Genomic DNA, 27,025 nt, shown 5'->3' with positions numbered 1-27,025 from the left:
TCTACTACCTAGAATCGAGTCAAAATTATTCTACATGACTCACAAAACCGTCCATCATCTGGCTTGCTTGGTTCACTCTGCACTAGAACTGGAGCAGGTGAAACTCTTCTGTAAAAGGCCATATATTAAATAGTTCAGGCTTCATAGACCATAAGGTCTCTGTCATAACCACTCAACTCTGCTGCAGAAGGAAGCAGCCATTAACATGTAAACAAATGAGCCTGGTTGTGTTCAATAAAACCGGACTGGCAGTGAGCCAGATGTGGCCCACAGGCTATTAGACTGCCAACTCTGAACTAGAACTAAACTCCATTTTAAAATCTACCAGATGTCTTCTCAAAACTAGCTAAATGGAAACTGACCATTCTCTGATAAACTGTTTTTTTGACAGAAAGGAGTCAGAGCGCTTATAATGACCATTTTAATCACAAGGTGTTAACATTAAGAGATTAACATAAACTTCAGATGTCATAGAAACAGTTCAACAAAATACAGAAATAACTGATATCAATTAAACCGGAGCAAGCATTTTGGAGACTTCAACGCACTGGATGGAATTCTTCAAAAACTTCCCCGTAAGTTTTCTTATCTATAAAAAGAAAAATCACAAAAGATTTTAAAATCATGTTTAAAAAATCATACTTCCTAAAGAAACATTAACACTTAATATTGTTATAAGAACTGCTTTATTTTCTAGTCCTCAACCCAGCTTCCCAACCAGGCATTTTGTTCCACTGAATGAAGAACTGCTTTGAGTCTATGGTGATGTCCAGATGGTTGTCTAGAGAGGCAAAGTGCTGTCAGAGGGATCCTGGCTGAAGGAGTGGAAGCAGGATTGAACAGGGAGCGGCCCAGAGCTGAGGTGGTCAAGCTTTCCATGGCTGCACTATTGGTGCAGAAGGCTCTTTGCACACCTGCCAGTAATCTGCTGCTCAGAGAGAATGAGCCTGTGAGGCTACACGCACTGTCAGAGGGAGTTAGTGGAAACATACAGGCGAAGAGCCAGAGGTATGGGTCGAAGGACTAACTGCCACTGGGTCTCCCTCTTAGAAATCACTATTCCCAAGATCCTTCCATCTCCAACATCCAGCAATCCTGACTATTCCCATCCCAGACACAGCCACTATTCATGGCTTTGTACTAGTCTTTGAGCTCTTTACTGCAAAAAAAAAGCCGTACCCTTCTGATCCACCACAAACATCACATATATGACTGAAGGATAAGGAAATTATTATTAAGAATCATACAATTTCAGAGTTAAGTAGGACCTTACAGATCACCATTCAGTCTGATGAGATTTAAAATGCTTAAATTGAAATGCTTATTTACATAAATAGGAAAATCTAAAAATCTATAAAATTACAAGTTTAAAAATTCCCTACACTCATTCATTCACGTATGCAAATATCTATATTGCATATTTGTATAAAATATAAACAAGAAAACAGCTGTATTACAGTTACATTCATAGTTGCACAAAGATAAGTAGAGTGTGGTCAGAAAATTCCTGTCTATAGCACGATGACTCTGGAGCAGGAATCTGTAGGTGCACAGGGTGGAGATGGGGCAGGAGGAAGACTCAGGGGCACCGCATGCACGCAGTGACACAGGGCAGGCTCAGGACAGCATTTCAAGCGGCACGAGCTGAGTGACACAAGATAAGGCAGGGTTCTGTGTAGGTGAGGCCAGGCATTATTTATTAAATGCCTACTATGTGTAGGTTCTGGGCTGGAGGCGGGAGAAACAAAGATGAAGCTTCAGTCCAGTGAGGAACACAGTCTGTGTGTGTAATGGGGTGGATAAAAGTCTAAGTTAAGTGTTTATACCAGGCAATCAGCCTGGGGGGAAAAAGCCATCTTAATGGAGTCTTGATTTTATCCAAAAGGTAATGGATAGCTATTTAAGCATATCCATATTTATCCAGAGAGATGTGATTTTTGCTAAGAACAAAAGCAGAGGCAAGCTGGAGGCAAGTGCAGGAGTCTACACAAGAGATTACCAGGGCCTGAACCAGGGTGGTGGCAGTGGCAGAGAGGAGAGTTCAGAGTTGAGAATTATTTAGGGATTAGAACGGTAAGACTTGATGACTAATGAGAAGTCAGAGACAGCTGTGAAGACGATTCCCAGGCTTCTGGCTGGAGCAACCAGGTGGGCGGTAGTGCCATTCACTGGAGCAGGACACAGAAGCCCAGGAGGTCTGGGTGAGCAGGGGGGACGTGAGTCCTGTTTGCTGTTTGAGGGACGCAGAGGTGCTCAGCCAGAAACTGGATATATGAATTCAAGAGAATTTTGGTCTACAGACAAAGAGGCGGAAGTCAACAGAACACAGAAGGCCTGAAGTCACAGGCATGCGAACGATTAACTAGGGAAAATGGCACAGAGCAAGAAAGAAGTTTTCTACAATGAACTTGAAATACCTTTTTCAGGAAAATCCTCTGGATGTGACTTTATATATGAGAACATATCGTGGTCCCTCACAGCATACATATAGTCTTGACGTTTTAAAAGATAATATCCAACAAAAACAAAGGAAGTAATATATAGAAGCTGGCGATGCAAACCTGAAATCGAAACCACAAATTCCAAAGAAAGCAAAAATCAGTCTTGTGTGTTAAAAATCACATTTTTAATGTTTTAGATACATAGTTTGTAATTTCTTCCAACATTCTTAAAAAAAAAAAAAAAGCTGTTGCATATGGGTATTTTGAACACACAGCTATGACCATGGAACATCTTCCTAAGGATATCTGGCAACTATGAAAAGCAACATTTTGTCTACGAATGTAACTATCAACAGAACCTAAAATTTTTTAAATTCATGTTTTATAAGTTTCTTCAAGGATAAAGGTGGATAAGCACAAAAACTTGAATGATAGACTGACAAAGGAAAAAAAAAAAGCTCTTCTTTTTTAATAGGTTAACTTTAGACCTTAGACTTACACTAACCTGCATTCCAGGACATGTTCAGGACATGATGAGTAGAGGTTAAAGCCCTCTACAAATGGTCTAAGAGCAGTTTGGTTTGTCTCCAAATACCGATTTGTATTTACATATCTAGTGGTTACTAAAACAGTACACTGTACTACAAATACATCTCATTCTCTTGTATCCTCTGAATTTTCTAATTTTGCAAGTACTACCTATTCAAAAACTATCTCTAAAAAAATCATCCTACTGGGACGTCCCTGGAGGTCCAGTGGTTAAGACTCCATGCTTCTACTGCAGGCGGTGTGCACTCGATTCCTGGTCAGGGAACTAAAATCCCACACGCTATTCAGCACAGCAAAAAAATAAAATCATCCTGTTATAATAAGACTGGAGAGGATCAAATCACATGATCTACAAAGCCAAAATTTTAAATGTGAAGGGGAGATCCAAAGGTATTAACTTTATATAAATTTTTTTTTTTTTACAAAAGGCTAAGTGTAGATTTTATAGCTATGCCTATTCCCAGCCATTCTCGTATCCCACACAGGCTTTCATTCCTATAGTTTTATCTATTATCCAAGTACTGGTAACCCACTAGTAACGTCCGACTCAGATACCTATCTAAACAAATATATCCAAATATCTGACAGATACGATAACCTGGATTCTCCCAAACCAACTCAGTTCCTTCCTATTCATATCTTTTTCCTGAAAGACCATTTACCCAGAAATCCAAGTCCTGGGTAATAAGCATACTAATTATCATTTTTTTTTCCACCCTTATCCTCTACATTCAGTCACTGTCAATTCTACCTAATAAATATTTCCTTAACTCATGCTCATTTATATAACTGGTTTACCTTTCATCTCATTTTCTACTCCACATTGATTCCAGCTTTTACCCTGTCACTAGAGGAATTTTTACTAAAACACAAATTAGTTCGTCAGTCCCTTCTTCAATGATGGTTAACAAGACCCCAATCTCCCGCATGTGACCTCCCAGGCCCTTCATGAGCTGACTCCTCCACCTTCATCTTCTGACACTCCCTGGTATACATATTGTGCCCAGCAACACTGAACTACTTCTAATTCCTCACATAACCTAGGCTCCTTCATACTTCTATACATCATGTACTGATTACTTCTCTGCCCAGCAATGTCCTGATCCTTCAAGGCTTAACTCACACAACACTTCTGCTAAGAAGCCTTCCTAAAACTTTCCTGGAGTTAAAAGGATGAATTCATCCCTCATGATATGTAAACTGCTATAGTAATTATTTCTCCCTCTACTACCAGGCAAAGTCAATGTTTCGCTCATCTTTATATATTAGCACACAGACAGCACTTAATAAATAGGCAATAAATGGATGAATGGCCGTGGGCAAATCAATTTACTACCTCTAAAACAAAGATAATAATACCTAACCGTTTTTCACAGTAGTTATTAAAAGTGTTTTGGGAAAAATTGTAAAACAATAAAAATACAAAATATCACTATGATCTGGGATTGGACAGCACTCAGACTATTTTGCATTCTCCCTTACCCCGAAAGCAGCTTCCCTGATAGCTCAGTTAGTAAAGAATCTGCTTGCAATGCAGGAGACCCTGGTTCGATTCCTGGGTTGGGAAGATACCCTGGAGAAGATAGGCTAGCCACTCCAGTATTCCTGGGTTTCCCTTGTGGCTCAGCTGCTAAAGAATCCGCCCGCAATGCGGGAGACCTGGGTTCAACCCCTGGGTTGGGAAGATCCCCTGGAGAAGGGAAAGGCTACCCACGTCAGTATTCTGGCCTGGAGAATTCCATGAACTCTATAGTCCATGGGATCACAAAGAGTAGGACACGACCAAGCAATTTCACTTCACTTCACTTTACCCAGAAAGGAGATTCCCAGGTGGCACTAGTGGTAAAGAACCCACTTGTCAATGCAGGAGACATAAGAGATGCAGGTTCGATTCCTGGGTCAGGAAGATCCCCTGGAGGAGAGCATGACAACCCACTCCAATATTCTTGCCTGGAGAATCCCATGGACAGAGGAGCCTGGTGGGCTACAGTCCATGGGGTCACAAAGAGACACAACTGAACTGACTTAGCACTGAATAGCACAGCACTTACCCCAGCCACTGCTTCCCCTAATGAGCCACCTGTAATACCACAAAGTGTGCTGCGTTTTCCCATGTGCCACTGGACTAGATAACAGACCCAGACTCGCTGTGTTTACCCATATCCTGCACAGAAGATAGGCATGGCCTGGCCTCTTCTCAAGTCCCCATTTCCCTAGCCTCTTCTCTTTCAGCAGTGGTCTCCCTCTCACCATATACACAATCCCTTCACAATCATTTTCCTCTTTTTTCCTTTACTCAGTTGACCTAAACTTGAAAGCCACAGTGCTCTTTGCAGAACACAATAAATTACTCTTACCTTAGACTAGAAATCAATACAGATGAAGTTTTGCAGACTACACTTATATACTAAGTCTAACTTTAGGGCAGGTGAGCGGTATCCAGAAACAAGGGTTTAAAAATAGGTGATGGGAGAAAAGCTTAAGAAAAAACTGTATTTAATATTTTCTGTGTACTTGAAAAAGATCTGCACAGATATCCCAACTACTTAGAGAATGCCAGATACTCTCCATGGTCACAGCTGGAAAAAATCCACCATGTATTCCTCCTTCCCCATTCTTCCTACTCTATCTGTATAAGTTTGTATCAGAATTCATCTTTTTCATAGATATGCCCATCTGGTTTGTAAATCTCTGGATGGTTCTATATTTCCTTGTTATCTATACATTCATTCAATAAATACTCACTGAGCATTACTATTCGGCAGACATTGAACTAGATAAATACAGTATGCATTCAATAAATGCTGCTGAGGGTAACGATTTCAATAAAGTTCTCAAGGCCTGAATTTTCCAAAGCAACAAGGGAAACTCAGGAACTCTGACCCCTAGGCCTGGGCTACGTGCTTTACATTCATCATCCCCCCTAGTTCTCACAGCCACACAAAGAGGTAGATACCATCCCTATTTCACAGATGAGGAAACTAAAGCTCACAGAAATAAGTAACTTCTCCAGAATCAAATGGCGAGTAGGGAGGAGGAGGTGCATCAAATTCGAAAGCTTGTGCTCTTAACCACTATGTTCTTCGGTCTCCCAGAAAAGGCACAAAACATTCTTTGACAACAGCAAGGTGAGATTAAGTGATACAAACTTCAAATTTCAGCCAATCTTTTCTTCTTCTGGAACACCATCTCTCTGATCTGAACCTTCTTCAGACTCCTAAAGTACTGTCTGCTCACCCAGCTATCAAAACACCTGTCACGCCTAGACTCATACCTGCTTGTCTCACTGACCCAATTAGGAGTTCCTCAAGAGCAGGTCAGTATTTCTCCTCCCATACCCAATGTGTAACACTGCCTGGCACAGAGAAAAAGCTCAGTCAGGACTCAACAAATATACAGTAAACTGTGCAACAAGAGCTAAGCAAAGGGAAACCTGTTAGCACCTTCTGTGTGCCACATTTACCTATAGATTCTCACTTAATTCTCACAAAAAAATTTGCAAAGATGAATTATTCTCACTTTATAGGTGAGGAAACTTAAGCTCTGATCAAGTAACTTGCCCAAAGTGACAGAAATGGGAAGCAGTGGGGCAAGGCCATTTAACTCCAAAGTGGACCTCTTTCCATTACACCAAGTAACAGGCCTGGGCAGTGTGGAGTTGTGATAAAAAGGGAGAACACTCCATAGTTCCTAGTGGCAGAAATGGACAAAGATCACTCATTTCTGTGGAGTGGGGTCATGTCCAAGGCAGATGGGGTTTCAAGTCTATTTGAGCCCTGGAAATGCTGACATCTGGTGGGTTGGGAGTCAACCTCCAGGCATACATACACCTGGGAGGCAAAAGAGGCACAAGGGAGTGATTTCTGGTTGCCCGAAAGAGTGTAAGTTGCTCAGTCATGCCCGACTCTTTGCCACCCCATGGATTGTAGCCGGCCAACTCCTCTGTCCATGGAATACTCCAGGCAAGAATACTGGAGTGGGTTGCCATTTCCTTCTCCTGGTTTCCTGAACCACTGAATTAGTTTTCTTCCTAACTGGGCTTTTTGGCTCCAGTTTCTAACAAAGTCAACCTTTTAAAACACAAGTCCAATCACTGTATTTCCTTGGCAGCTTTCAAAAATTATGTAAGGTTCCCGACTGCCTGGAGAATAAATGGCCACAATCTACCTAAATCTTTGTTGCCTTATCACCCTACTCTGCACTTACTCATCATCAACTGCCCTCCCATCCCCATGCTCTTGCTTCCATTCACTCTCAGTAGCTTCCCATGGCCTGGAAGGCTCTCTCCAAGAATTCCTCTGACAGATCATGGCTAAATTCAAAAATATCTCTTATAAAGTTTCCCTCTTTTCCCTTGGGAAATCCACAGACTTTAGCACAGTTACTGTGTCTCTTGGGCTTCCCAGGTGGCTCAGAGGTAAAGAATCTGCCTGCCAATGCAGGGGATGCAGGTTCCATCCCTAGGTGAGGAAGATCCCCTGGAGAAAAAAACAGCAACCCACTCCAGTATTCTTGCCTGGAGAATTCCATGGACTGAGGAGCCAGGCTGGGCCCATGGGGGTCGCAGAGTCAGACACGACTGGGCACGCACACAGTGTGTCACTTATTATCACGGCTGGTCTCCGACAGGTGGACACGGACTTACTGGGAAAGACAGCCTGCTACTCAATGTAAGGTCCCCAGACCAGCAGTGTCTGGGAGACTGGGACCACGAGGCCTTTCTCTCTCCAGGGCTAATGAATCAGAATCTGCATTTTAACAAGACCCTCAACTTATCAGTATGCACATTAAATCTGAGAAGTGCTGGTTCTCAAAGTAGACTCTTGGGGTTTACAAACAGACTGTGCTACTTACGACCTTGGTCAGGCTGCTTTAACCTTTCTAAGGCTGTTTCCCCACTGTGGCTAATGCTCCCCACTCTGTCTTACCCCATGGCGTTTGATGACTAAATGCTATAACGTAGGTTTAGTAGAGCAATGGATAGACTGAGAGCTAATTTTTGCACCCCTACAAAGCGAAATGAGAGGGGAGCAAGCAGTTCCATCCGGGGTCCTTCACAGACTCACTGCGAGGTCGTGGGTTGCACTGCATCTGTTTCCTGAAATGACACTCTAGCCGGCCCGATTCTGAGAAGCTCAAGGGGAGCGGATACCTGAGACAGGCGAGACAGGGCCAGTTAACGCGAAAAGGCCCGGAAAAGCGGAGGCACCCAGGCAGCCTAAGGCAGAGCCGGCCCTCAGCCCTACGACCCCAGCTCCTCCCGGCCGATCCCGTCCGCGCAGCCCTCACCGGCCGACAGCACCGGCCTCCGCCGGATCGCGTTATCAATCAGGCCGGAGCAGTAGCCCAAGAAGCCTACGAAGGCGAGCCGCGGGTCCGTCAGTTTCGGCGGCGGCAGGCTCCGGGCCTCATCAGGCAGGAACTGGAAGGTAGCTCGGCCCTGCCGTCCAGTCATCATTGTGACGCCGTTCCCACTTGAGGCCTGGCCTCAGGCCTTCAACTACAAAGAAAACCACAGGGACCACTGCAGGGGCCCAGGCTGAAGATTTCACCTCCGAGCGCTAGGCTGAAGGGCATGGCGCAGGGCGGTGCGGCACGCAAAGGCTTCCCCGGGCGCGCTGCTGCCGGAACCGCGCGCGCGAGGTTCCGGGCTACTAAGTATCCCATGTCGCTAGTCTCCCGGGCGGCGCTAACGCCACAAGTAGAAGTTCGGGGGTTAGGTACCTATCGAGCACTACAATAAACGAGCCAAACCCGGAGAAGACTAGGAGACGTTGCTTTTTTCACCCAGTCTCCCTTGCCCGCTGGAGAAGGAAACGGCAACCCACTCCAGTGCTCTTGTCTGGAGAATCCCATGGACAGAGAGAAGCCTGGTGAGCTACAGTCCATGGGGACGCAGTCAGATACGACCGAGCGACTAACACACACCCTTGCCCACAACTGTCTCTCCTTCCTCCGCCCTAGAGTGTTCCTTCGGCAAGAATTTATTTTTGTATCCAAAACCCCACGTAGGCTTGATGGGTAGTTTTAAGCAACGTAATTAATTGACATCAAATAAAAACGAGTTTTCTTTTTCTGAGTTTCCCGTCGTTCATCTGCATAGGAACACCCTTCACAAAGCCTAAAATTAAGGTCCAGCCAGCCATAAAGAATTCGGAGAATCCCAGGGCTGAATCATTTAGCTAAACTCTCGAAATTAAGTCTGGGTCTTTAGGTCCTTGCACGTCGCTGAGGGACGAGGTGTTTCCTAAAGTTTTGAAGAATGGAAGAAAAAAGAGAGAGAGAATCTATAATATTCTGCCAAGTAATTGTCCAGTCTCTGGTCACCTGCCTCCAACTCCGATCTTTGAAAAGCTCTCTGTTTAGACAGCCCTTGTTTAGACAGCTGAAATATCTTCAACATTTTACTTAGAAGAATGCTGATTAAACCAGAGGTTAACGCAAAGCCGTATGCCTCAGGTATTGATTTCCAAAGTGGAAGAATTAAGTATCAACTAATAAAGGATGAGACTCTTATGCCTACAAAAGGACTCCCAGATCTGTAACATTTAAAGTTAGGATCTTCCAAAGGAATGTATATTGGAACAGTTTCTTGAAGTTTAAGCTGTTTGACATAGTAATTACCTGAGAATCTGCCTTATGTAAATACCAGTGTGACACATGAAAGAGGTTTTTTATTTTTTTTCACAGTCTTTTAGATTTTATTTATTTAGCTGCGCCTTGGTTGCTGCCAGCGGATTTTTCTCTAGTTGTGGGTCAGGGTTTAGTTGCCTATTAGCAAGTGGGGCCTTAGTTCCTTGCCCAGGGATCTAACCTGTATCTGCTGTATTGGAAGGTGGATTCCTAACCAGGGAAGAAGTCCTTGCACACTCTTTTTATTTTTTTAAACCCATAGTGTTTCTTTTAAAATTGTACCAAAAGAGTGAAAACCATAAAAAATCTACCTTCAGTTCAGTTCAGTCGCTCAGTTGTGTCCGACTCTTTGCGACCCCATGAATTGCAGCACACCAGGCCTCCCTGTCCATCACCAACTCCCGGAGTTCACTCAGACTCATGTCCATCAAGTCAGTGATGCCATCCAGCCATCTCATCCTCTGTTGTCCCCTTCTCCTCCTGCCCCCAATCCCTCCCAGCATCAGAGTCTTTTCCAATAAGTCAACTCTTCGCATGAGGTGGCCAAAGTACTGGAGTTTCAGCTTTAGCATCAGTCCTTCCAAAGAACACCCAGGGCTGATCTTCTTCAGAATGGACTGGTTGGATCTCCTTGCAGTCCAAGGGACTCTCAAGAGTCTTCTCCAACACCACAGTTCAAAAGCATCAATTCTTCGGTGCTCAGCTTTCTTCACAGTCCAACTCTCACATCCATACATAGAATTATGTTAATTTTGAATACTAGATGATGTTAGGCAAACACAAATATTCAATATTGCTTAAATATTCTTCTCCACAGTCTTCTCGGTCCACTCTCTCTCTCTTTTAAGAAACTTAAGACCTACAAAAACAAAAAATACAAAGAACAGTATAACAAATACCCATATGCTGTCACCCAGAATTGTTAATATTTTGTCATATTTTAAAAGGAAATAAAACACTATAAATATAGAACCCTTTCCCATCCTCCTCGGAGACAATCATGAGTTTAGTATACACTTACAGTTCACTTTTTATATTTTTACATATATTTAGTATGTATTATGCTTTAAAATTTACATAAATTGTACAATTCAGTGTTTCTGTTTTCTCTCACTTTCATCATTCCACATGTTTTGAGAGCCATCCATGATGATATAAGATCAAGCTCATTCCTTTTGATTACTGTATGATATTCCATTATATAAGTAAGTTACATTTTAGTCACCCATTAACCTTTTGATGGATATTTAAGTTGTGTTCCATTTCTTTTTGATTTACTTAAGACTGTAGTCCACAGTCTAGGGTCTAGAGAAGCTTTGGGGTATGTTAACCAGGACTAAGAGACATACAAGAATATTATATTACAAGGAGTAATATCCATTAGTAATAGCCCCAAACTAGAAACATTTAAAATGTCCATTAAGAGCAGAATAGAGGATAAATTGCCATGTTTTCATTCAAAGGTATATCCAGTGTGATGAACTTAAAAAAAAGGATCATGTTAAAAAAAAGATTAAAAGATCAGAGAAAAAGAGATGTTAGAATACAATAAATGATCCCATGTATAAAGTTCAATATTAGGCAAATATATACTATTTAGAGATATCCATATTAGTAGTAAAATTATAAAGAAAAGCATGAGAAGGATTAACACAAATATTTAGAATATTTAGTTACCTCTGTGGGATCTTCTTGGACCAGGAATCAAACCCATGTCCCCTGTGTTGTCAAGTGGATTCTTAACCACTGGACCACCAGGGAAATCCAGTAACTTTTTTTGGGATAAATTAAAATTTTAACTTTTTAAGTTGTGGTAAAAAACATAACATTAAACTTACCATCTTAACCATTTCTAAGTGTATAGTTCAGTAGTGTTAAGTATATTCACATTGTTGTATAACAGATCTATAGAACTTTAATCTTGCAAAACTGAAACTCTCTATCATTGAATGCTAATCCCTTTTCCCTCCTACCCCCAGCCCTTGGTAACTGCCTTCCTTCTTTCTGTTTCTATGATTTTGACCACTTCAGATACATAGGAGTGGAATTACAGTCTTTTGTGACTGGCTTATTTTATTTAGCAGAATGTCCTTGAAGTTTATCCATGTTGTTCCATGTGACAGGATTTCCTCCTCCTCCCTTGTTTTTTTGGCCTCACCACATGGCTTACAGGAACTTAGTTCCCCAACCAGAGATGGAACCCCAGCCCTTGGCAGTGAAAGTGTGGAGTCCTAACCACCGGACCAGGGAATTCCCAGGATTTCCTTTCCTTTTAAGGCTGCATAATACTCCATTGTAAAATGTATATGCAACATTTTTTATCTACTTGTCCATCTGTTGATGTCCATTTGGGTTGTTTCCACCTCCTAGCTATTGTGAAATAATGCTATAATGAACACAGATATGCAAAAATCGCTTCAAGATCCTACTTTGAATTCTTTTGGATATATACCTGAAAGTGGGATTGATGATTCATACGGAAATTGTATTTTTTGAGGAATCTTCATACTGTTTCTCCCCAATGGCTGAACCATTTTGCTTAAGGGTTCTATTTTCTCCACATTCTTGCCAACACTTCTTTTCCATTCTTTTGATAGTGACCATCCTGTAAGTGTGTGGTTTTGATTTGCATTTTTCTTATGATTAGTGATGTTGAGCATCTTTTCATATGCTTGTAGGCCATTTGTATATGTTTGGAGAATTATCTATTCAGTCCTTTGTCCATTTTTAAATTGAGTTGCTTGGTTCTTTTTGTTGTTGGGCTGTAGAAGAGACCTGTATATTCTGTATATTAATCCCTTATCAAATATACGATTTCCAAATATTTTCTTTCATTCCATAGGTTGCCTTTTCACTCTATTGCTTTTTTTTGAAAGTGAAAGTCGCTCAGTCGTGTCCAACTCTTTTGTGACCCCATGGACTATACAGTTCACAGAATTCTCCAGGCCAGAATACTGGAGTGGGTAGCTGTTTCCCTTTCCGGGGTTCTTCCCAACCCAGGGATCAAACTCAGGTCTCCTGCATTGCAGGTAGATTCTTTACCAGCTGAACTACCAGGGAAGCCCTGTTTCTTTTGAGGCATAGTCCAATTTGTCAATTTTTGCTTTTGGTGCCATGTTTTTGGTGTCATATCCAAGAAAATCACTACCGAATCTAATGTCCTACAGCTTTCCACCTATGTTTTCTTCTAGGAGTCATCTTCCTGGCTCTTACATCTCTCTAGACACTAGAATATAAATTCTTGAGTGCAGGAATATGTCTTTCTTGTTCACCTTTTGATCTCCAGCACCTAGCACAGCATATGACACTCAATAGGAACTCAGCAAATATTTGAAGCAAGAATGAATTGCTTTTCAAACTTTAGGAAGGATAAAAAGCGGGTAATACCTAGCATAACACCTGTTATGTAGTATGCTTTCAGTAGAAAGGGCCACAATGTGTGGGACCTCCCCTTTGTGTATCCTTTGAAGGGTTGTCACGATAGGAATAGAACATCATTGGAAAAGACTCTGATGCTGGGAGGGATTGGGGGCAGGAGGAAAAGGGGATGACAGAGGATGAGATGGCATCACCGACTCAATGGACGTGTTTGAGTAAACTCCGGGAGATGGTGATGGACAGGGAGGCCTGGCGTGCTGTGATTCATGGGGTCGCAAAAGTCAGACACGACTGAGTGACTGAACTGAACTGAACTGAACTATGGTTTCAGAGATCAACTGGTAAGTTAGAGGAAAAAAATATGAATTCAGCATTAAATGCCTTAAGAAACAGCTGCACATGTGGAAGGAGATGCTTTACACAATGTTGAACACCTCAACACTGCCTAATCAGCTATCTATTCATTCAGGAAAACTGTAAAAAATGAATCCTCCCTGAGTGCTCTTCTGAGAGGCTCTAGGATTCTGTACGTAGGTATACTATGGGTCCAGTCCTTTTTATAACTGTCTTATGTAACCTGCTACAGTTGCTGATGGACAGTACACTCTGTGCTTCAGAGGATGTTAAGGTGATAACAGGATGAAGCACTCTTTGCTTCAGATGGAGAAAATTAATTTGACAACAGGATGCTCTGTGCTTTGGACAAGCTGGTCCCTTACAGTTAGATGTGTATCTTAGCAAGAATTTTAATGAACCCAGATTCTTGCATCTTCCTATACGCAGAAGAGCACTAAAATTATTGAGATGTCTGTTCTTCGTGACTAGCAGTAATCTTTTACCAAAATGTATACTTGAGTGCATGTATTCTCTAGTCCCAAAGTCACATATATACTTGAACCTCCCCCCTCCTCTTCAGAGCAGTTCTCTCAGAGTTACTGAGAAGCTATTTCCTAGGCTACAGCCTTTACTACAGTCCCTGAATAAACCTGAAACAACTCCTATGTTGCGTGTGTGTTTTTCAGTCAACACTTCTGAGACTGAAAAAAAACCCAAAAACATTTACTGACCTTTCTATAAAGTGGAGATGCTGAATACAGGACTTTATTGTGAGAAACTAAAGGCTGTATTGATTCAGGGTTTTGAGGTTTGTAAAATGGTTCTAATTTCAGTTGTCATTAGCATAGTAGCTCACGTTTTTGGAGCACAAAAAAGCAGGTAGGTGGGCCGAAATAATTTTTTATTTTTACCATGATTATACTGGAAGAGTAATTTTATCTAACTGCTTAAGAGTAAAACATCTTTTTCAAAGATTTTAATAGAATGTTTTTTCCTCCCATTAAGTGCAAACGGAAACTGCATGGACTACGCATAGGGGGCAATTCTCTCTGACACTGAAGTGCTCCCTTTACAAACAGTAGTTTCTAGGTGGGAATTATTAACACGGAGAACGATGCCAGTGTTGGGCTGGAAAGAGGGCATCTTCTTCCCGCCCAGTTCTGGCTCTATCTCCTCAACCTGGGAAAATGTATTGTGATCAAGAATACCAAGTCCTTCCCACTTTTCTTTTCCTTCCACTTGTTAAATTTTGGTACACTGCATATAAAATTAAACAGCCAGTAAAAAATGGGCTTCACATATATCTTGTTTAAATTTTGATAGTAACTTTGCTTGTTTTCACTTACAGATTTCAGAACATTTTGAAGTTGAATCTTGAAGTGCAGACAATCAAGCGACAGGGTATAAAAGTCAGCAGAGAGAGGGAAGAAAGGAAGTGGCAGGAAATGAAAGGAAGCAGAGGTAGGAAATAGCACAGCGCACCGGGAATTCTGTTGGGACAGCTGGAGCACACGGCACAACGGGGAACTGTGGGGAGGAAAAGAGGCTAGAGAGGCTGTGCTTCCCCCCTCCTTTGGCAAATATCCCTCATCTCTGAATGAGACTCAAAAGAAGACTTGGAAAATAGAGTGAATTTAAGAGATGGATAACTGGATTAGCACCCCAGGATTCTATTGACCTTGGACTCTCTCTGATCTTCTTAGGGGGACAAGGGGTAAATAAAATGTGAAGGTTCCTAGTGACAGCTAGATAAACGTTGGCTGAATTGGAATGTGCTGCAGATATTAGGCAATCTGGGGTCCTGGTTAAAGTGTATGAAGTACTCTCAAGGTACGGGGAGGACTAGATTGGGCTGGGAAAAAAAAACAGTTAAGACTGTTCACACAGGAAAGTTTAAGGAGTGACCCTACCGAATTTGGAGTACGTGCTTTTAGAACAAATGAACTGCAGAAGATGTCCTTAACTCAATGTAAGAGCAGAGTGGCTTATAATCTTCGCTGACAAACCGAACAGTTCATTAAATATTGTCTTTGTGAGTATTGTCAATGCATAATTTCAATGGAATAAAAAAAGCACCTCCTGGAACAAGGTGTACAGAATGGGGATTAGTGCACACCATTTGTTGTGTGCACACCAATAGGAAAATGGAGGAGCTGGAAATAATCCAAAAAGTTTTTTGTGCAGAAATACAAAATAGTATTTTATTTATACTTCCCTTAGCACATGATCTTAATTATGCTTTATATCCTGATGATGGTTATTATAGGCTACAAAAAATCATGCTGTTGATCAGATTCCCTTCTTGCCTAGAGCAAGCACAGCAGTCTCAATGACAATTTTAAAAGGGGAAGGCGAGATTTGTTTCAGATGTATTTCACTGCTTATGGAGGACAAGTGGCTTCTCACCATGGTGACAATCAGGTTGCTAGGCTGGGCAAGGCCAAGTTTACAAGAATGGTCCTCCCACAGATTTACTGAAATGAATGCTTCATGCTACCAGCAACTTTCTTCAAGTTCTGATTAACTTCCCATGAAATAATTGCTTGGAATACATCCAAGCAGTTCCTTTACTCATTGCTTCTTTGTCTTGCCGACAGGAGGGTCAGTCAGTACGGAAACATACAGTTTGAGCCAAGCATATGTGATGCCCACTGCACAATACACTGAGGTCAGTAACAAAGGGATAAACGGGTACTTCAGGTTCCAGGAGGTGAAAGGGAATACAAATTCACAGAAGACTTCCAGAGGTCCCAGGCCAAGGAGGTAGAAAGTTTCCATCCAATTAAAAAGAGGCTTTTCTTTTCTGAAGAAAAAAGGAGAGAAGTCTGACTTTAGATGAGTCATTCTGCTTTTGCAAACATTTCTCAACTAAAGCTGCCCAACTGCACTGTCTTGATGTGCAGTGCAGCTAAAGCCAGAGTCAAAAGAATGCAAAAAATTTCACATTTAGAAAAAAGTGATAAAACTATATCATTCTATTAACTCAACAATCCAAATTATCCAGTCATCATCGATGCTGTCACTTGGCTGAAGTTGCTGAGGGAGAACTAGCTATGCATTTGGAAGACGGAAGGGGGCTGGATACTGTGATGCTGGAATAAGAGTATGGTAATCAGTACATAATTTTTGTTTGGTAAAGTCATATACAATTTGTTAACCATTTTTTATTGTAATTAAGTAGTAGTAAGTATATTGATAATGTTGTGTAACCATGACCATCGTCCACTTTCAAAACATTTTCAACACCCTAAAAAGAATCTTTGGAGACAGTAAAGCTGGATAGGTGCTCCCTATCCAGCACCACCACCGCTCGCTCCCACAGGTCCCTGTAACCACTGATTTACTTTCTGTCTCTATGAATTTGCATAGTGTAGATATTTCATGGCAACCCATTCCAGTACTCTTGCCTGGAAAATCCCATGGATGGAGGAGCCTGGTGGGCTGCAATCCATGGGGTCATGAAGAGTTGGACGTGACTAAGCGACTTTACTTTCATGCATTGGAGAAGGAAATGGCAACCCACTCCAGTGTTCTTGCCTGGAGAATCCCAGGGACGGGGGTGCCTGGTGGGCTGCCATCTATGGGGTCCCACAGAGTCTGACACGACTGAAGCAACTTAGCAGCAGCAGCAGCTATTTCATATAAATGAAATCATATGATATTTGTCCTTTTTGTGTCTGGCTTATTCAGAGTGATGGAATATGAGTAATTTCTCCTGCTATTGCTGATATTCAGAGAAGGCAATGGCACCCCACTCCAGTACTCTTGCCTGGAAAATCCCATGAACGGAAAAGCCTGGTAGGCTGCAGTCAATGGGGTCGCTAAGAGTCGGACATGACTGAGCGACTTCCCTTTCATTTTTCTCTTTCCTGCATTGGAGAAGGAAATGGCAACCCACTCCAGTGTTCTTGCCTGGAGAATCCCAGGGACGGGGGAGCCTGGTGGGCTGCCGTCTATAGGGTCGCACAGAGTCGGACACGACTGTAGTGACTTAGCAGCAGCAGCAGCATTGCTGATGTTTTGTAAGGTTGTGATATTACCACTAATACTTAAAAAATTAAAATGTAAAAGACTTAATCATTTAGGAGTAAACATTTCACAAGAGTAAAAAGAATTTTAAATGTACTTTTTTAGATTACCTGAACAGAGTCTTCAGTGAGGAAATACTATAGATGGTAAACAGTAACATGAGTATGATTTTAATGGGAAGTTCTGTTAAAAGAATAAAAAGGTACATATGATGATTAAGTTGGTAAGAGGAAGGTTTATGATACTTTAGGGAATACTTAAAGGAATATAATCACACTGACATAGCTATATAGTGCTAGGAATGCTTTTTGAGCTTAACTATGCATTTTTGTGACATCTAAAGATACTGAGAATTAGGGATATATTGGAGGTTTTATTTAAAAGAATGGATGAGCTCTCTCTTTCTAAGAGACTTTAAGGTAGTTTAAATCAGATAGCACTGATCTGCAAGCGCTGATGTAAAGGCATGACAATCAGATAGATCTGTCTTAAAAAGAAGCTATTTACCTGGTGCAGTGAAGAGCAGAGGGAAGAGGGAATAATGTCCTGTTGTGGTCAGAATCAGAAAAATTGAAGCATCTACTGCTTTTCCCACCGATAAGAGGCTAAAAATAAAAATTCTCAAATAATTCTTAGTGTAATTCATTAAAACATCAAATGAAGCTTATACTTGCAAATAGCTATACATATATATATATCATATTATTTCTAGAACTGGCTTTGCATAAAACATATTAATCTTTGCTACAAGTCCAATTCAATTGAGAATATTAATTTTTTTAGTGGGAAACTTGAAGCAATACATAGAAGAATGTACTACACTGAATCATGGAACATTCAAAAAAGAATCTTGTCTCTCTGAGTAACTGCCTCCTCAAAGAAAGGAATATTGTGGGGTTGGGAGCTGCTTAATGGTGGTAGACAGGGAAACTGGACTTGAGAGTTTTATTTCCAACCCTATAGCTCTTCTTTGGGACAATGCCCCACATGTCCTGGTGTTCAATTAGAATTCTAACTAAAGACATTAGGAATTTTGCCCTGTTGAACTCAGACAAGACATGTACTGATCTGACATATTTGCTTAATGTTCTTTCAGAGCTTAAATGACGTCTCTCAGGATTTAAGAAAAAGCTTAAGAAAAGGGCTAATTCTATTACCATCTATGTAACTGGGTTTCAGTTGTATATAAAATAGACACATTGTGCTTTTTTTTTTTTCCCCAGCATGGCATAGTGAAAAGAACTTAAGATTCACTACGGTAAAATTCAGGTTAAAGTCCTAATCCTGCTATTTGCTAGCTGTGTGACTTTGGATAAGGCAAACTCTGAGCCCCAGTTTCTGGGGCTTTATAAAGACAGGGGATAATCATTTATCCTAATTATCTTATAGGCTGTTGTGGGGCTCAAAAGAAAGAATACAAAAGCACAAAACAAAATCCCAACAATCAACAAAAACAGTTCTGAAAACTCTGAAGTGCTGTGTGTATGCTAGGTATTATTCCATAATGGACTCACTCCTTACTTTGACTAAACAACACCCAACAAGGAATTGTGGGCGTGATGACATCAAATACCACGTTTTTTCATACTACGCTGCCATTCAAAATTCAGCAGTAACAGGCTGGTATCATGACTCTTAATTACCACAAGACCCCTTACCAAAAAATGCAGAGACAATACAGGCAGTTCTGCATAGCTTAGAACTTTCACAGGTCCAAGGATCCCAAGTTAAGCATCACCATTCTGTCCAGGTATAAACCTTTTCCCACACATCTTTGCCTATCCCACTGAACATGTCAAGGGACAGATCAGATGGAAAACAACAGGGTCACTGTGAAATATGCCAGAAGTGCTCACTAACTGAGCTTACCTCATTGGGAGAACTGCGAGGAGAATGGCTTTTTCATGGACGTGCCAACCAAACATGAAGGAGCTCAAGGCACAAAGAATCAGACATCGGAGAAAGCCTCTGGGCCCTTGAGGTTTACACCAAAGACAGAAAACAGAGGGCTAGAAACAATAGGCAAAGATAAAACTTCAGTATCATTTAAAATAGGCTTTATTGAAACATCGTTAGGTGAATATAATTTACATCATCTCTGAAAAACAGTAGCTCATTATTCTCCATCAAACTGAGATAATCTGCTTTGTGAACAGTCCACTAAAAGTTAACATAGAAACACTACTCAGAAAAAGGCATTTGGAAATACATATTTAACTTGTTAAAATTAATTCTACTCATTGACATTAATAAGGAATGATAAGTTCTAGGATAGCCAGTATAACCCCCATTACACCTTCATAATTAGTTAACTAATAGTCACTGAACTTATTAGATCAAACTACAAAAGTTCATCGATATTGTGGAGCTAATAATAAATTCAATGGGAAATGGCAACCTACTCCAGTGTTCTTGCCTGGAGAATCCCAGGGATGGCGGAACCTGGTGGGTTGCTGTCAGTGGGGTCGCACAGAGTCAGACATGACTGAAGTGACTTAGCAGCAGCAGCAGCATATTAATAAGCAAACACCAGGGACTTCCCTGGTGGCCCAGTGATTAAGACTTTGTCGTCCAATGCAGAGGGTGCGGATTCAATTCCCACATACCTCGTGGCCAAAAAACCAGATCACAAAATAAACAATTTTGTACCAAATTCAATAAAACTTTAAAAATGGTCCACATCAAAAAATCTTAATAGTAATAAGCAAACATCTAACTCTGTGAGCTGGAGTAGTGTAATTTACAAGCAATCCAAGGCCTTCCACATGCAGCTTACAAGGCTGAAATTTTAGGAAAAAGTTTAACCTCAGTTAGAACATGTGGATAAATAGGCCAACAGAGCTTAATTACCTACCAGTACCGCCATGCAATTAAGTGGGGTCAGGTGTCTTGTGAGTAGGCTTGATTATTCAGAAACAAAAATTAAAACTGAGTGTAATTAGGTATGACTGAGTTATTTATATTGACTTCTACTAAAATTATATCATGAAATTGAGTTCATCATGATCACTAACAAAAACAACTTTGAATGATGCCTATAACAGCATCTGACTCATATAAGATTCTTATCCGATGCTCAAACAGCCACTGTGGCATCTCAGCTCATTATCAAGACAAAATATCCAGGCGGTCCAGAAAAATTTAGACTTTTGATCAGTTCACCATGGAAGAAAACAAAAACCTGATGTCCTTACTACACTGTCCTCTTTCTCCACGGTGTGGTCCAGGATCCACCCCTCCCCGGGCTTTTCATTCTTCTTCATCTGATGGTGAACAGATGGTCTATTAGCCTTTCGTGAGGACCTCTCTCAAAGAGGCTTTACTAGTAATCCTTCCTTATGGTGTTCAAAGTTACCCTAAGAATTGCTAGGAAATGCCTCAATCTGCAGCAGGATTACAGGCATGGAATTTATCCTACAGTTAGGAAAACTTGAAATTCAACCAGCCACACACAAAAAAAGGAGAGAAAACTCAATAAATGAGGACCACGTGTGAATTCTTACCAACATGGCAATCAGAGTGCAGATAAAGGTGGCCAAGGGAGTCACTGAGGGAAGGACTGTGTGTTGGAACTGCTGAACTAAACCACTTGTCATTGAGGCCTTGGGAATCTTGTTGGGGTCAAGAAGTTTCAGTTCTAAACCTACAGAGTAAACAGACATTTTGTTTTGATCAATGACACACCATGTGTTATGTGGCTTCCTTGGTGGCTCAGCTGGTAAAGAATCCGCCTGCAATGCCAGAGACCTGGGTTAGATCCCTGGGTTGGGAAGATCCCCTGGAGAAGGGAAAGGCTACCCACTCCAGGGTTCTTGCCTGGAGAATCCCACGGACAGAGAAGTCTGGCGGGTTACAGTCCCTGGGGTTGCAAAGAGTCGGTGACACTTTCACACTGTATTTTACCAGTCAATTCCTTGAGGAAAAAAAGAATATGCCACTAAATCTTATGACTGCTTCAAGGTCAAGATTTCATTAACTCAGTCCCACAATATTCTATCTAAAATGCCTCTGGTTTACAATGTGGTTGTCTATATTGGAACAGGAAACCTTGCTGGCAGGTAGCATGGACAGCAATTTGCTATCATCTCTAAAATGAAGCAAGCTTTCTCAAATACTACCATGTCACAAGCCAGCTTTGAATCCTTCCTTGACTATGGGATAAAGTCCATATTCCTAAGCACAGTCCACAGTATCTTCCATGATCTAGCCCCTCCCACCTTGCCAGACTCATCTGCTTCACCTTGTTAAATATAGTTCGGCTGCAATGAGCTGACATACCCCTCAGACACCCATGTCCCTCTGCACAGACTACTCCTTTTGCATAGAATGGCCTACTCACTTTAGAGCTAACTCCTAATTCACTCACCTAAGAAAGCTCCTAACTCAGGAAGTAAAGCTGATTTTCTTGTGGGTTAAGGTGGTCTCTTATACATGCTGCACTGTATCTGTTTATATGTTCATTTACTCTCCTACACTGGGTTCCTTAAAGGCAGGAATGACAATTTATTTCTATGCCCAGCACATATCATAACATTCCAAGAAATACTTACTAAATGAACCAAGTCCAAGGATAATGATGCAAGCCCCAGCCCAAACAAGCTAACAGAAGAGTCAAAGATGGTCTGAGCACCTGAATGGCCCCATCTAATGCCACTGAAAATTAGTGAAATGTGAGAAAAGTGTAGACTACTAAAATACTTTCTATTCATTCACCTCTTCCCTTTTGACTTCAGCCTGCAGATTCTCTCTTAAAGCTAATAATTACCTGCCTGAAACAGAATTGCCTAACCTGCCACTGGCTTTCCATTCACAACATTCTTGAGGAGACAGATACACAAGATGAGGTACAACAGTTTCCTGACTCAGATAAGGCAAGTGGCCCCTGTACCTCATATTATGCCAGTCATTTAAAGTTTTCAGAAGTGTTAAGAACTACTTTATAAGATGCCAGATATATCAAGGCTGGGCTCAGTGGGTGAGTGAGAATACCAAATTATGATTTCCCGCAAGTACGTGTCCAAAACAGTAATAGCAGCCGCCATGCATTAAGCACCTGCCATATGCCAAGGGCTCTGCAGCCATTACTTTTAGCTCCTTGAGGCACACAAAGATGAGTGACATGCCTAAAGTCACACAGCTTAGGTGGAAGAATCAAATCCAGTGCTGTCTGGTTCCAAAGCCCCTGCTACTGACAGCCTGGCATGTCTTTATTGTTGCATTTGCTTCTCACAATAAGTTGTTACATTTTAAGGGTTGTAAAGGTAGACTGCAGTCCATGGGGTTGCTAAGAGTCAGACATGACTGAGCGACTTCACTTTCATTTTTCACTTTCATGCATTGGAGAAGAAAATGGCAACCCACTCCAGTGTTCTTGCCTGGAGAATCGCAGGGATGCGGGAGCCTGGTGGGCTGCTGTCTATGGGGTCGCACAGAGTCGGACACGACTGAAGAGACTTAGCAGCAGCAGCAGCAAACAAGCAACCAAACACCTTATGTGGCTTGCAAAGCCTAAAATATTTACTGTCTGTCCGGTTACAGAAGCTTGCCTGGCGTTCTCTTGGTCCTGCCATTTCCCATCACACTAGGCTGCATTCACAGATGAGAGACTGTGAGTTGTTCTACAGTTAGTTATTTTCAGAACCGTCTGAAGGTATAAATTCCTTTTCATCACATCGCAAACTTAAAAGCATAGCCTAAGTTTTCTCTTTCTTTCATCTCATGCTGAATGCATGCCTACCATTATCTTTAATACCCAGAATCATAACTTACACATTCTTAAAAATACTTCTTCACATTTTAAAGTTTAAAAGTAAGGTTATAACTGCTGAAAAATGTTTTACTTGAGGTAAGAATTACCTTTTAAAAATGTCTGAATATTTTATTCCCAAGGAAAGGAACAACCATCTCATTGCCACAAAGAGCTTTTATAAGGAATGCAGTCTATTTCCACTGCTGAAGTATCAGTCCCTAGAACCACTTCTCTGTTTATCCTGAGAGCGGAAACGCGGGGCTGGAGAACAAACAGTTCAGCCTCATTCACAAGACAAAGCAAGGTTTTTTTTTTTCCCATTTCTCAATGTGACTAGCCCTTGCAATATTCATAGTCTAAGTAAGAAGGCTTAGGGAATTCCATGTAGGTCCCTACATGGACTCAGTGCTCTCACTGCTGGGGCCCGGGCTGATCCCTGGTTGGGGAACGAAGATGTCACAAACCAAAAGCAGAGACGCCCCCTCCAAAAAAAGGTGGTTAGCACTCAGTGCTCTCACTGCTGGGGCACGGGCTGATCCCTGGTTGGGGAACTAAGATCCCACAAACCATGAGCAGAGACCCCCCCCCCCCCAAAACAAGGTAAGAACGTTTGCTACCATACCGATGACAGACAGCACTTTATCCAAAGCACTGTACAAAGCCCAGAAGTTTGGAGCCCAATATGCGTGGCAGAGGCCCCTCTTGAAGGGGAATAGTCGGGAAAAGACTTGAGGCAGTTGGTTCTGTTGAAAAGAGATTAAACAGTGATCAATCTTTTCTAAGTTAAAAAAGAGATCTAGGGTACTATCTGTGGCATTGTGTGAAGAAAGTTATGAGGTCTGAGTTCCAGTATTTGTTCCTTCAAGGAAATAGTTATGTGATGCTGAGCAGTTCATAGAACTTCTTTTTGTCCAACCTTCTCATCTGTCATGTGTGACAAGGTACATCAAAGTATTTTGAATACCAGTCTGATACTGTGTATAATAATATAATATAATAATGGAAGAATTCATAAGGGGCAAAGGAGAACAGACTGCAGCTTCATCAAGTTTACTGAAGAAATGGGGACGACGCAGAACGCTTGATGAGACATGCAGTGTTTCCCAGTTTTAGCAGCAATTAAAATTAACAAGGAAAGAAGCAAAAAAAGGAAAAACACCTGCTGAACATCTGTAGTATATTTAGTATATATTCTAAAGTAAACACTTTAGAATGTTTGCTGTCAATGACTGACTGGCAAAACGCTGAGGACTGACTTGGGGTTACAAATAAAACATAGCAAACAAGCAAATAAACAAATCCAGAAATCTGTGAATACTTACGATCAACTCTGTGTGAGTGTGTGTTTGTGTGAGACATGTTGTTAAACATACAAATATATGCACATACATATTTGCATAGGCACAAAAATGCCTGAAAGAATACCATCCTATCTTTGTGGAGTCATAGTTGGAAGGAGTGAAAAGGGAGTAGTTTTGCTTATTTTATATATCCCTGGCTTTATTATTTTTTCTAAATAATACCAAACATGTCTTCTTTATAACAAATAAAAGACTTACCAAGGCTAGAAAAGGACCCAATGAAAGAGCAGAAACTAGGAAAACAATCAGTCCCAGGGAAATAAGACGGACAAAGCTGAAGCTGTTCCATCGGATGGATCCATCTACAGAAAAGACCATTATCATTAACCAGGAGCATGGAAAGCCATAGCTTATATAACATGCCCAAATTAGTAGTAGCCCACGACTGAGCGACTTCACTTTCACTTTTCACTTTCATGCACTGGAGAAGGAAATGGCAACCCACTCCAGTGTTCTTGCCTGGAGAATCCCAGGGACAGGGGAGCCTGGTGGGCTGCCGTCTATGGGGTTGCATAGAGTCGGACACGACTGAAGTGACTTAGCAGCAGCAGCAGCATGATAATATACCAATCTTTATGATGTGGCAAGAACACAGAAAAGTAAGAATGGGTTTTTACCCATTTTTATAGGATCAATAGTTGAAAGATACCTGCTGTGCCTCATAAAACCCTCTCATAGGAGTTCCTTGGTGGTCCAGGGGTTAAGACTATGCTTCCACTTCAGGGGGTATGGGTTCAATCCCTAGTCAGGGAACTAAGATACTAAGTGTGGTCAAATAAATCAATAAAAATTAAAAAGCAAGCCACTAAGTCAAGACAAAATAAAAAAAAAAAAAAAAGAAAAATAACACAATCACTAAACCTTGCCTTGTTTATTTGCAGTGAAACAGTAAGATCGCAGCAAATATACACCGTAAGCTGGTGCTACATAGAGGTAGATGTGCTTGAAATGCAGGAGAACAGCAAAGAGAAATGCTCCTTCCATATGCCTTTTCTAGAAGATTGAAAAGGGAAATATCAATTCAAAATTCAGGGTAAACTAAACACCATAATGTAGCATCCTGGACTGGATCCTGGAATAGAAGGATGTTAGTGGAAAAACTGGTGAAATCTGAATGTATCAATGTTGGTTTTTTAGTCTTGATGAATGTACCATACAATGGTAACATTACAGGAAAATGAGTGAAGGGGTATAGGAACTTTATTGTATTTGAAAATGGTTAAGATAAATGGGTGAGGGGAGAAGAGAAATAGGTGAGGGAGATTAAGAGATGAACTACAGTTGCAAAACAAATGAATCATGGGTATGAAAGGTACCGTGTGGAAAATGTAGTCAGCAACTATATCTGTCATCTCAGTATGGTGACAGATTGTAACCAGACTTACCGTGGTGATCATTTTGAAATGGATAGAAATATTGAGCCATGATGTTATGTAACAGCAACTAACAGTGTTGTAGACCAATTATTACTTCAAAAACAAACAAACTCATAGGGAAAAGATTAGACCTGTAGTTAGCCAGAGGTGAGAAATGGGGGAGGGAGAATTGAATAAAGGCAGTCAAAAGGCACAAAATTCTAGTTACAAGACAAATAAGTTCTAGGAATGTGATGTACAATATGAGAAATATAACACTGGTGGTGTTTCAGTCTCTAAGTCATGTCCAACTCTTTGTGACGCTGTGGACTATAGCCCACCAGGCTCCTCTGTCCATAGGATTTACCAGGCAAGAATATTGGAGTGGGTTGTCATTTCCCTTTCTGGGGATCTTCTTGACCCAGGGATCAAACCCACATCTCCTGCTTGGCAAGTGGATTCTTTACCACTGAGCCAGCAGGGAAGACCAGTATAAGAACAGAAGGAATTGATTCCAATTAGCTTTTACAGTTTGAGAAGGCAATGGCACCCCACTCCAGTACTCTTGCCTGGAAAATCCCACGGACGGAGGAGCTTGGTAGGCTGCAGTCCATGGGTTGCTAAGAGTCGGACACGACTGAGTGACTTCACTTTGACTTTTCACTTTCATACATTGGAAAGGAAATGGCAACCCACTCCAGTATTCTTGCCTAGAGAATCCAAGGGACGGGGGAGCCTGGTGGGCTGCCGTCTATGGGGTCACACAGAGTCGGGCACAACTGAAGCGACTTAGCAGTAGCAGCAGCAGCAGCTTTTACAGTGAGCCTAGTGGGTTCATAAATTCATTACTTCAACAAATATTTATTAAGTACTAAGTTTGATGTTGAGGTATAAATACATCGGCATAACAACACACTACAAATTCTCGCTAAGGGACCCAAAGATGTTAATTACCTTCACTCTCTTATAGTTAAACAATAGCTGGAGCTGATTTCCAGAGAAGATCTGGGAATCAGAGTATGAATAATTATAGATAAACTATGCTAACAAAGAATCACTTAAATCGCACATTACATATTAGGTAACATAGAGGACGACTGGGCTGAAGGCAGCAAGCAGTACCTGATCTAACAAACCACCCAGGAGAATTAAAGGCATTCTGATTCTGGGGGGAAAAAAAACAACCCTCCAAAC

General features: G+C 41.3%; 2 protein-coding genes across 6 annotated transcripts in view; both read right to left on the bottom strand.

Annotated features, from left to right (window-relative positions):
- Nucleotides 1–407: 407 nt before the first annotated feature.
- Nucleotides 408–8,602, bottom strand: NDUFC2 (NADH:ubiquinone oxidoreductase subunit C2). The gene is made up of 3 exons (XM_061406152.1): nucleotides 8,280–8,602; nucleotides 2,418–2,561; nucleotides 408–589 (listed from the first exon to the last, which is right to left on the bottom strand). Exons 1-3 carry the CDS (start codon nucleotides 8,446–8,448, stop codon nucleotides 540–542), a joined length of 363 nt encoding a protein of 120 aa, XP_061262136.1. The 5' UTR covers nucleotides 8,449–8,602; the 3' UTR covers nucleotides 408–539.
- Nucleotides 8,603–15,509: 6,907 nt separating this feature from the next.
- Nucleotides 15,510–27,025, bottom strand: part of ALG8 (ALG8 alpha-1,3-glucosyltransferase) — a 28,131-nt gene continuing 16,615 nt past the window's right edge. For 4 of the 5 annotated variants that reach the window (XM_061406146.1, XM_061406148.1, XM_061406149.1 and 1 more), the window contains 8 exons: nucleotides 25,343–25,469; nucleotides 24,675–24,778; nucleotides 23,738–23,858; nucleotides 20,870–21,009; nucleotides 19,236–19,375; nucleotides 17,874–17,971; nucleotides 17,477–17,549; nucleotides 15,510–16,140 (listed from right to left, as the gene is read on the bottom strand). In XM_061406146.1, coding sequence (XP_061262130.1) covers nucleotides 15,909–16,140; nucleotides 17,477–17,549; nucleotides 17,874–17,971; nucleotides 19,236–19,375; nucleotides 20,870–21,009; nucleotides 23,738–23,858; nucleotides 24,675–24,778; nucleotides 25,343–25,469 — 1,035 coding nt within the window. In that variant the 3' untranslated portion in view covers nucleotides 15,510–15,908. The remainder of the gene's footprint in view (nucleotides 16,141–17,476; nucleotides 17,550–17,873; nucleotides 17,972–19,235; nucleotides 19,376–20,869; nucleotides 21,010–23,737; nucleotides 23,859–24,674; nucleotides 24,779–25,342; nucleotides 25,470–27,025) is intronic. The other variant, XM_061406150.1, reaches the window with a different exon arrangement.

This window comes from Bos javanicus, chromosome 29, assembly GCF_032452875.1.
Source record: "Bos javanicus breed banteng chromosome 29, ARS-OSU_banteng_1.0, whole genome shotgun sequence".
In the NCBI taxonomy this organism is placed as follows: domain Eukaryota; kingdom Metazoa; phylum Chordata; class Mammalia; order Artiodactyla; family Bovidae; genus Bos; species Bos javanicus.
The sequence above is the reverse complement of the archived record's forward strand: the minus strand, read 5'-3'. Positions and strand labels throughout refer to the sequence as shown.

Excerpts from the sequence above, each read along its gene's own strand:
- NDUFC2 (XM_061406152.1), bottom strand. The coding sequence starts at position 8,448 with ATGATGACTGGACGGCAGGGCCGAGCTACCTTCCAGTTCCTGCCTGAT. Across the intron at positions 2,562-8,279 it reads GAGGCCGGTGCTGTCGGCCG|GTTTGCATCGCCAGCTTCTA; the intron begins GTGAGGGCTGCG and ends TTTCGATTTCAG. Across the intron at positions 590-2,417 it reads AGAGGATTTTCCTGAAAAAG|ATAAGAAAACTTACGGGGAA; the intron begins GTATTTCAAGTT and ends TTCTTTTTATAG.